The 12,028-nt window shown below is 39.4% G+C and overlaps 1 protein-coding gene across 1 annotated transcript in view; it reads right to left on the bottom strand.

Annotated features, from left to right (window-relative positions):
* antxr1c (ANTXR cell adhesion molecule 1c) overlaps nucleotides 1-12,028 on the bottom strand; it is a 37,597-nt gene that overhangs the window by 14,753 nt on the left and 10,816 nt on the right. Inside the window, exons 2-10 of the mRNA XM_066664076.1 lie at nucleotides 9,079-9,150; nucleotides 4,497-4,568; nucleotides 4,275-4,356; nucleotides 4,152-4,182; nucleotides 3,809-3,882; nucleotides 3,636-3,704; nucleotides 3,175-3,255; nucleotides 2,438-2,498; nucleotides 266-364 (exon numbers count right to left, since the gene is read on the bottom strand). Of these exons, the coding sequence (XP_066520173.1) occupies nucleotides 266-364; nucleotides 2,438-2,498; nucleotides 3,175-3,255; nucleotides 3,636-3,704; nucleotides 3,809-3,882; nucleotides 4,152-4,182; nucleotides 4,275-4,356; nucleotides 4,497-4,568; nucleotides 9,079-9,150 (641 nt within the window). The remainder of the gene's footprint in view (nucleotides 1-265; nucleotides 365-2,437; nucleotides 2,499-3,174; nucleotides 3,256-3,635; nucleotides 3,705-3,808; nucleotides 3,883-4,151; nucleotides 4,183-4,274; nucleotides 4,357-4,496; nucleotides 4,569-9,078; nucleotides 9,151-12,028) is intronic.

The following is a 12,028-nucleotide window of genomic DNA, read 5'->3' as shown; positions in this document are numbered from 1 at the left end:
GATCCACCACCACATCACACCTGCTCTGTGGGGATCCTGAGCTCTGTGGAACAGGGGGGAAAGGGGGCAAATAAAGTATGCAGAGCAACAGTCAAACTGAGCAAAACAGTCAAACAGAGCAAACTACAGACTAAATGCAAAACTACAAAGTGCTCCTATGTGGTCAGTGGAGCTGTGTGACTGTGGAATTGAGAGTTTAGAAACAAGGGGGTGGTTCTAATGTTATGGCTGATCAGTGTAAATTGAAAAACATTTAAAAACTTACTTAAAGTGACGGTGTCGTTGATCTTGAAGCTGCACATCACCTGGTCTATTTTCCTGGCATGCAGGAAGCCATTTCCTCGCACCACCACCTGGAACGACTCTGAAACAACCCCCGAAAAAAAAACACGGATCTTCATTGTTCAACATCTTTTAACAACAGCAGTGGTTTATTTACATTAGCTGAAGGTTTCATGACAAACCGACCTATAGGAACCCGGACAAAACGTCAGAGAAATGTGTCCAAAGCTTGAACACAGCTGCTTTAAGCGGCACCCACTGTGGTACATACTTAGAAATGTGTGAAATGAATGTATATGTAGCTTAAAAGCTAACACGAGCACTTTTTACATGCCATTTAATGTAACACTAGGTAAGCTTTGGTATGTTTGTCTCCCTGGCTCCCCCTACAGCTGCAGAGTGTAACTTACTTTTACAGCACTGTCCTGAGATCAAAGGATGAAGAAGGGTGTGGTTTCCTACCCTCCACACGAAGTTACATAGTGCAGTTTCTAGCAACGACAGAAGCTCTATTCTCCCTGTTACAGCTCAGTTGAGCATCACAATGATTTTGAAGCTGTAATTTTAAGGTATAAATACTACCTAGGGTTACTTTAAATGCCCCAAGTTTATTAAATGCCATACAAATATAATATAAATTTACAAAATTCAGATTCAAATGCTTATGCCAGCTTTTAAGCTCCATAAACACGATGCTCTGAAGCAGCTGCACATGAGCCTGAGCTTGAGGTCACCATGCCAAATGCCACGCGTGCGCTAGAGGGGTATAAAGCACTGGGCTGTGGTTGTTCTCTGGAGTGGTGTTTGTGATCCAGAACTAATCATCTGTTCTAGCACCTGACCTCAGTGATGTTTACTAATGCCATCAAATCTTCACAGCAATCCTCATAGAAACCAACTGAACAGAGCAGGGGTCACGAACAGACAGACCGCCGCCCAGATCCGGACCTGGACCTGTAACTATTCACAGCTGTTTAATTCAGAACAGAGTGTGTGCTTGAAGTCATGTGACTCTTCTAGTCATTACGGTTCAGGTTTAGCGCTCCAGGAAACTCACAGACCAATCACATGTGTTTCTGCATATCACACGTGAGGCTCCTCAACCAATCAGATCTGTGCATTATGATAAACGCTGTGACTCAACTGAGTGACACACACAGGGCAGGGTTCAGACACCGCTGTCCTGGGTCCAGTAAAAATAGACCAAGGGAGGGGATAAAAGCTCTTTTGGGCCACTTTGTGTTGTGTGAGTAAAAACAGAAACTTTAATAAGAAGGGAATGATTATGGGTTGAAATTTTTATAACGCTGAACACGGATTCTGTTCATGGATAAAGTCCCGCCCTCCAGCAATAAGAGCCAATCAGATCGCTGGTTATGGAAAGCAGTAAAGTCAGTAAAGTCAGTAAAGTAAAGTGTTTTATTTGTAAATTTTATTTGAAACGAGAAAAGGACATTTTATTTAGAGTATTTGTTATTTATAATTATTAATAAATCTTGTTGAAATATGATGAAATGTAATAAAAGTGTAATTGGATTTGAAGTGTAATTGAGTTCAGTTGGTAACTTCATAAAATGATGCTATAGCTATGAGGCTACTTTAATGGCACTGATCATATGCAGGTTATACATTATGTTCTGGGCCTTGTCTTGAAAACATTTTCTCTAACTGGGCCTTAATGAATTTTAATTAATTACCCCTGATGTAGAGTATCATGAGAGTATTCTTTTTACAGCAATGATAAATCTTTGCTTTTTTATTAATCTGTATTTCTGACAGCTTCATGATTTTAAGAGCTGGTCTTGAGTTTCCTGTTAAAACACTCAGCGCCATCTTGAAGAAACCACAATGATCTAATGCCCCTCTTGGGAAAAGCTCGTCTTCTGGGCTCTCGTTTGGTCCGAATTCCCACAGAGCCTCCAGCCACTTCATCATGCTTCACAGCTGCTCGTTAGCATTCAGAGCCGTTCAGTTCCATCTCTCTCTATGATTAACGTGAGGAGAGACAATCACATCAGCTCCACAAAAAACATCCCAGGAGACTCTGCTCAGAGCTCCTACCACTTTAATGAGATCAGCACAGCTTTTAACAAATGAGAAAAAGGAGCCTTCATTGATCTGGACATTCAGCCCCCCTCTGATCTTTTGACCTCACCTCCTGCGCAGACACTGGAGGGTTCGGCTGCCAGGATCTCGATGCAGGATTTCTTGATGATCTGCAGGAAGAATGGACAGAATTTAGAAGGTGGAAGATAAAAACAAAAAAAGTACCTATCTCCACTTTATTTCCTTATTTAATGTTTTTATCATTTGAAAATGAGCCTAATCACCAATTACACAACATAGGTTTCAAATGCACAAGTCTAAATCTTGTCACAATCACTCTCATGGAAAAAAATAATTTATTTTCTTCCTTTAATTTTAAAATGACTTTGCTGGAAATGTGAGGTTTGGAACTGAACAGAGGAACACATCCGTGATTACCGCCTGTAACTGATCTCAAAACCCCTGCACGTTGAAACCAAACGTGTACGTAATACGCACAGGCAATTATTCCACTCACTCTAGCTTCTGAGACTTTCCTACTCAATAGTTACATAGTGCATTTTCTGCAGTGCTGAGCCCAGAGCAGCAATGGCAGAGCCTCTACTCTGCCTATTACAGCTCAGTGTAACATCACAATGATTTTGAAGCTGTGATTATAAACTAAAAATACTACCTAGTGTTACTTTAATACAGAGTTACTATTCATTTCACAGGTTTAACCTTTAACATTGTATGTTTTTTTCTCCGAATGTGTGCCAATATTGTGCTGAAAATGTGCCATCATCGAACCCTGTGCATCCAGCTTCTATTCCCTCTGCGTTTAATCAGTGAGAGCTCTTTATTCACCGAGTCGATGACTCCTCTAAGAGCGTAGAAGCCTCCCGTCACAGGAAACACATGCTCTATGGTGTCAGCAATTGTAGCCAGCTACAGGAAAATAAAGCTTGTATTAGTATATATATATATATATACTACATGTATACTGTAAATAAAATACATGTATGTACAAAAGTTTGGGCATTAAAGCGGTAATCAGTAGTTGTTCCCCAATTTGCTGCAATACTGGAACATTAGATAGCAATCAGCCTCATCAAAGGTGTTGGATGGAGCTTCATCACTCCACAGAAACAAGGCTAAGGGAGAAAGAGGGGCTTCATAAGCTTCTGGAAACTCTTGGTATTGGCTATAGTGATTTTAGGCTCATGTGCAGCTGCTCTGGGGTGTTTATGATGATTATACCTCCTGCACACGGTGTGATTTAAAGTAAATGAAAGCTGTCAGAACATGATAGTGGTCAGCGTCATCACCTGGGTCTCGTTGAAATCTTTGACTCCGACGCAGTAAACGATGGCTCCTAACGCTCTGGCTTTGGCGGCCTGGACACAAACGCAGTGTTGGAGATGTATGTGGACAGCACACTGAGAAAAAGAAGGGTTAAACATGAACATAAAGAGACAGTTTAAACAGTCAGTAATGTAACCTCTCGTTGTGCTGCGTCCAGCTGGTGATCGTTGAGTTCTCCGTCCGTCAGAGCGATGATCACACTTGCTTTTCCTGGGAAGCGCAAGAGAAATTATATCATTGAAGGGAGCCTTACAGGATCGTGCTTGTGTCTAATGTCTGCTGTCTATATTATTAATAATCACAGATACGTCAGGCATATCCCGAGGTCAGACCATGAATCCTACAGTTGTTTTAGGGTATTTTAAGCTTTAAAATGACCCTAAAAATGTCTATTTTCTGTTATCAGATAAAGCACTACTGAGTTCTCTAATGTCTGCTTCTCTAATATCCATAAACAAAGGGCTCCCAAAAAGACTTACCAAAGTTTTCCTCACGAATTTGTTTATTTGCCTGTGAACAATGAAAATGGGATTGATACAAAGATCGAAACAAACAATTTCATATATAATTTTATTTTCTATAACAAAATAAAGGTCTATAACCTGCTCTAGGCCAAGGTGCATGAAGGTATCTCCTCCTGGGACCTCCCTTCTTAAAACATTCAGGCCTTTAGTGATGCGCTCCCTTGGAAATTAAGCAAAAGCCACATTTACCAAAAGATTACGGCACACTACAATCAATATTTTCATCTCAGAACACATTCAAATGCTGTGTTTACATCTCAGAGTCTCTTTTGTATGAAATATAAATATGTTACAGGGTACCTGTCTTCAGTCAGATCCATGATGGTGAGCCCCCGAGAAGAAAAAACAATGAAGGACATTCGTAACAGGGGGCTGCAAGACACAACATACACAGTAAACATCAGACATGATACACACAGTAAATATCAGACATGATACTCACAGTAAACATCAGACACAACACACACATTGAACATCAGACACAACGCACACAGTAAACAACACACACAACACACATAGTAAAGGTCAGACATAATACACACAGTAAACATCAGACACGATACACACAGTTAACATCAGACACAACACACACAGTGAACATCAGACACAACACACACAGTAAACATCAGACACAACACACATAGTAAAGGTCAGGCATAATGCACACAGTAAACATCAGACACAACACTCACAATAAACATCAGACACGATACACACAGTAAACATCAGACACAACAAACACAGTAAACATCAGACAGGATACACACAGTAAACATCAGACATGATACACACAGTAAACATCAGACATGACACACATAGTAAACATCAGACATGATACTCACAGTAAACATCAGACTTGATACACACATAGAAAACATCAAACATGATACTCACAGTAAACATCAGACACAACACACACAGTAAACATCAGACACGATACACACAGTAAACATCAGACACAACACACACAGTAAACATCAGACACAACACACAGAGTAAACATCAGACATGATACACACAGTAAACATCAGACACAACACACACAGTAAACATCAGACACAACACACACAGTAAACATCAGACATGATACACACAGTAAACCTCAGTCATGATAAACACAGTAAACATCAGACATGACACACACAGTAAACATCAGACATGACACACATAGTAAACATCAGACATGATACACACAGTAAACATCAGACATGACACACATAGTAAACATCAGACATGACACACATAGTAAACATCAGACATGATACACACAGTAAACATCAGACATGATACACACAGTAAACATCAGACACAACACACACAGTGAACATCAGACACAACACAAACAATAAACATCAGACACAACACACATAGTAAAGTTCAGACTTGATACACACAGTAAACATCACACACAACACACATAGTAAAGGTCAGACATAATACACACAGTAAACATCAGACACGATACACACAGAAAACATCAGACATGATACACACAGTAAACATTAGACATGATACACACAGTAAAGGTCAGACATGATACACACAGTAAACATCAGACACAACACACACAGTAAACATAAGACAGGATACACACAGTAAACATCAGACATTATACACACAGTAAACATCAGACATGATACTCACAGTAAACATCAGACATGATACACACATAGAAAACATCAAACATGATACTCACAGTAAACATCAGACACAACACACACAGTAAACATCAGACACGATACACACAGTAAACATCAGGCCCAACACACACAGTAAACATCAGACACAACACACACAGTAAACATCAGACATGATACAAACAGTAAACATCAGACATAACACACACAGTAAACATCAGACACAACACACACAGTAAACATCAGACACAACACACACAGTAAACATCAGACATGATACACACAGTAAACATCAGACACAACACACACAGTAAACATCAGACAGGATACACACAGAAAACATCAGAAATGATACACACATTAAACATCAGACATGATACACACATAGAAAACATCAGACACAACATACACAGTGAGCATCAGACACAACACAACACAGTGAGCATCAGACATGATACACGCAGTAAAGGTCAGACACAACACACACAGTAAACATCAGACATGATACACACAGTAAACATCAGACACAACACACACAGTAAACATCAGACACAACACACACAATAAACATCAGACACAACACACATAGTAAAGTTCAGACTTGATACACACAGTAAACATCACACACAACACACATAGTAAAGGTCAGACATAATACGCACAGTAAACATCAGACACGATACACACAGAAAACATCAGACATGATACACACAGTAAACATTAGACATGATACACACAGTAAAGGTCAGACATGATACACACAGTAAACATCAGACACAACACACACAGTAAACATCAGACAGGATACACACAGTAAACATCAGACATGATACACACAGTAAACATCAGACATGATACTCACAGTAAACATCAGACATGATACACACATAGAAAACATCAAACATGATACTCACAGTAAACATCAGACACAACACACACAGTAAACATCAGACACGATACACACAGTAAACATCAGACCCAACACACACAGTAAACATCAGACACAACACACACAGTAAACATCAGACATGATACAAACAGTAAATATCAGACATAACACACACAGTAAACATCAGACACAACACACACAGTAAACATCAGACACAACACACACAGTAAACATCAGACATGATACACACAGTAAACATCAGACACAACACACACAGTAAACATCAGACAGGATACACACAGAAAACATCAGACATGATACACACAGTAAACATCAGACATGATACACACAGTAAACATCAGACATGATACACACAGTAAACATCAGACATGACACACATAGTAAACATCAGACATGATACACACAGTAAACATCAGACACGACACACACAGTAAACATCAGACACAACACACACAGTAAACATCAGACACAACACACACAGTGAGCATCAGACATTATACACGCAGTAAAGGTCAGACACAACACACACAGTAAACATCAGACATGATACAAACAGTAAATATCAGACATAACACACACAGTAAACATCAGACACAACACACACAGTAAACATCAGACAGATTGATACACACAGTAAACATCAGACACAACACACACAGTAAACATCAGACAGGATACACACAGAAAACATCAGACATGATACACACAGTAAACATCAGACATGATACACACAGTAAACATCAGACATGACACACACAGTAAACATCAGACATGACACACACAGTAAACATCAGACATGACACACATAGTAAACATCAGACATGATACACACAGTAAACATCAGACACGACACACACAGTAAAAATCAGACACAACACACACAGTAAACATCAGACACAACACACACAGTGAGCATCAGACATTATACACGCAGTAAAGGTCAGACACAACACACACAGTAAACATCAGACACTACACACACAGTAAACATCAGACACAACACACACAGTGAGCATCAGACATGATACACACAGTAAAGGTCAGACACAACACACACAGTAAACATCAGACACAACACACACAGTAAACATTAGACACAACACACACAGTAAAAATCAGACATGATACACACATAGAAAACCTCAGACATGATACTCACAGTAAACATCAGACATGATACACACAGTGAACATCAGACATAATACTCACAGTAAACATCAGACACAACACACACAGTAAACATCAGACACAACACACAGTAAACATCAGACATGATACACGCAGTAAAGGTCAGACACAACACACACAGTAAACATCAGACACAACACACACAGTGAACATCAGACATGATACACGCAGTAAAGGTCAGACACAACACACACAGTGAACATCAGACACGATACACACAGTAAACATCAGACATGACACACACAGTAAATGTTAGAAACAACAGACAAAGCAGAGACACACCAATCACAATAAAGTTAATCTTAGACGTGATACACACATAGAAAACCTCAGACATGATACTCACAGTAAACATCAGACATGATACACACAGTGAACATCAGACATAATACTCACAGTAAACATCAGACACAACACACACAGTAAACATCAGACACAACACACACAGTAAACATCAGACACAACACACACAGTAAACATCAGACATGATACACGCAGTAAAGGTCAGACACAACACACACAGTAAACATCAGACACAACACACACAGTGAACATCAGACATGATACACGCAGTAAAGGTCAGACACAACACACACAGTGAACATCAGACACGATACACACAGTAAACATCAGACATGACACACACAGTAAATGTTAGAAACAACAGACAAAGCAGAGACACACCAATCACAATAAAGTTAATCTTAGACGTAGAGCTGGACAATATGGCCAGAATTTATATCACAATAGATTTCTTAATTTTGTTCAATACGATATAATTCCGATATCAACATGAATGATAAAAAAGCCACAGTAAAACTGAAAGCAACACGACATCACCCTCAAACAACAACCTCTCTGCTTTGTCCATATTAATATTTTTAAACTAGCTTTAAAACTGAGTGCAATGAACTGACCGCAGTGCTCCCTTAATGACAGTCAGTCAGTGACAGATGCTGTAAATACTATATATTAATAATCATATTATTGTCACTGAAACATCTTATATTGCGATATATACTGATATTGAATTATTGTCCAGCCCTAATTACACTCAAAACACACAGCAAAGCAAACACAATCACATACAGTAAAGATTACACTGACACAACACGCACAGTGAAAACTGTGTGGTATAGTTTAGTACCTGATGAATTTCTGCGCCAAACTGTCCACAAAAGAGTAGATCTCATGCCAGTGGTTCTTGACACTGCCCGACCTGAGGAGAGAAGAGTGAAGCCAATGATAAGATTCTAGTTTAAACACAACTCAGGTCAACCATCACCAACATGCAGCCTCCTCCTGGACGATGCACTGGCACCAATCTTCTCAAAGACACGCCAGCTTAAGGTGGAGACAAAAGGGAAGGACCGAGCAGTTTATTGAAGATGAGGACAGTCAGGAAGACAGAGAGAGTGACCACAGGGGCAGATTTAGTCAGATACCGCAGTCACATTAGGCCCCACTTTGTTCCAGGAACTTCCCCGGTGTCTTTACAGGCCTCAGGACCTCGGTTTTACGTCTCAGCTGAAGCACATCACTGTTTATTCAGTATAGTGTCCCTGTCACTGCACCTTGGAATTTAAATTGCCTTTTTGCTAAAAGAATTTATGCAGACATTAAAGGAACACTATGTAACATTTTTACCTTAAAATTACAGCTTCAAAGCCACTTTCATGCTTCACAGACCTGTAACAGGAAGAATAGAGCCCTTGTTGTTGCTAGTCTGGGCTCAACACTGCAGCAACTACACTATGTAACTTTTGGGAGAGGGTAGGAAACAACCTCCACTCCCTCCCCCTTCCTGTTGATTTCAGTGCAGTGCCTTAAAATTACATTACACTAGGGGAACTCCAGCCAAAAATACAAATCTTGCCTACAGTTCCTTTAAATAATATCAATTTCAATAGTGTTTAAACACATCATTCATACCACGTGGAAGGCAGCAGAACTGGAACTGAAAGTCCCAGTATTTTTGATGAAGTGTCCTTTTAAAGTCCTGTCATGTGATTTCTAGCCGGGTTCATGAATGTGATCCATGGTTAATGTTATGTCTGGCTCAGTGACTAAACCCAGTTACATCAGCGGAGCACAGAGCCTGCTCTGGTTTAGTTTTCAGAGCGTCTCCTCTTTCTGGGTTTTACCGAAGTTAAAGACATTTTAAGTCATTTAACTTTTTTGTCGTCAAACAATGATGAATCACTCAGTTATTCTCAGCGTGGGGGACAGGAAGCTATAGATAGATAGATATAGACTAGACTTTGGATGATCTCACTTGCAAAGACATCATTTTCTGCAGAGTTAGCCCCTCTGATGGCTTCCTGTCCCCCACGCTGAGAGTCACTGAGTGATTCATTATTGTTTGAAAAAAAAAGTTAAATGACTTAAAATGTCTTTAACTTCGGTAAAACCCAGAAAGAGGAGGCACTCTGAAAACTAAACCAGAGCAGGCTCTGTGCTCCGCTGATGTAACTGGGTTTAGTCACTGAGCCAGACATAACATTAACCATGGATCACAGTCGTGAACCCGGCTAGGACTCACATGACAGGACTTTAAAGGGACACTTCACAAAAAATACTGGGACTTTCAAAGTTCTGCTGCCTTCCACATGGCAAAATAGGGTTCTATTGCCAGCTCAAGCAGTAAAAACACACTATGTTCAGCCACATTTTGCCAAAGTCTCAGCTAAAAAGGTACAAAGCCCCTGGAAGCACCGAGAATATCCAGCTTAGAGACACCTTTCATCACAACAACTTCGCTAAAACAATAAAACACTGTCATGCTGCCCCCCTCACACGCACACACACCATACACACACACACACACACACACACAAATATACTGTCAGAAAACATTTTCAGAAAATGTCAGTTCAAGTTAACATAAATATACCCAGTGTGCTGTTCACAATAACAATCACAGGCTACAAGCCTAGCCACTAATCTTTAGGCTAAAAAATACAATCAAATTTACATTAATGTAAAAAACACCAACTCGATCTTTATTCAGTACATAATGGAGCCTAATTTTGATCTGTTCACTGATGTAAATTTAGGTAAAGCCATGCTAACTTTTATTCTTGCTAGCTTTTATCATCCAAGTAATCCATCACTGCTTGCTAGCATTACCCTTCAGCATTAGCCAGCTAACAAACAACAGCAAAACAATTTTAAAATATTTGCCACTCAAAATCCACTTTAAAGCAGTTGCTCTTTTTCAAAAGCAAATCACATATGAGCAAAAGGTGCTGCATACCCTTGCTAACTATTTTAAGCAACAGAAGGTAGTATTTTTGCCTTAAAATTACAGTTTTAAAACCATTGTGATGCTTCTCTGAACCGTGATAGGGAAAACAGAGCCTCTGTTGTTCAACAGCACTGCAGAAACTGCACTGTGTAACATTTGGAGGTGGGTAGAAAACCACCCAAGACATGAATGAGCTGTAAAATAGAATAACACTCTGCAACTGAATCTGTATCAGCCCAATATATGTTTTTTTTTTACAATAGATGTGGTGAGTTAGATTTTCCATTTTGACCTGAGAGTTGCGTTAATGAAGTAATCAGTCATTTTGCCACTAAAATGTATCAAATGTATTTTTAATACAGTAATTATGAATCATTTTTACATGCAATGTACAAAAGTTGAAAAATACAATTTCTTTCTCGTCTCAAAATGAAACAGGTTAGTCTCCATAGGGTAGGCCCCCATATGTGGGGACTGCCATTTTAAAAACTAATTTAATACAGATGTACATCCAGGCCACTAGGTGCCAGAGTAACAGTTGTTTCCTATCATGAAGAGGAGCCAGTGGAGAAAATGACTGGTAACTCCTTTAAGTTTCAAAAGGCAACTAACACGTTTCTGCTGACTGAAAAAAAAAAGAGTAAAAGGACAAAAAATGAAGGGAAACTGTTAATTGGTTGTTTGTATTTCAACGGTTTTGTGAAAACTTTTTATTCCGGTCCAAAAAGTGCTAGGTAATGAGTTTCTTTTATCCTGATGAATCACAGAATAAAGATTGTGGTCAACCAAATTCAGCACACACACACACACAGACACATTGGATCTGTGAATATACACTATATGTGGGGAC

The sequence above is a fragment of the Hoplias malabaricus genome, chromosome 3 (assembly GCF_029633855.1).
Source record: "Hoplias malabaricus isolate fHopMal1 chromosome 3, fHopMal1.hap1, whole genome shotgun sequence".
Lineage (NCBI taxonomy): Eukaryota > Metazoa > Chordata > Actinopteri > Characiformes > Erythrinidae > Hoplias > Hoplias malabaricus.
Note: the sequence above shows the minus strand (reverse complement) of the source record. Positions and strands in the feature narration are given on the sequence as shown.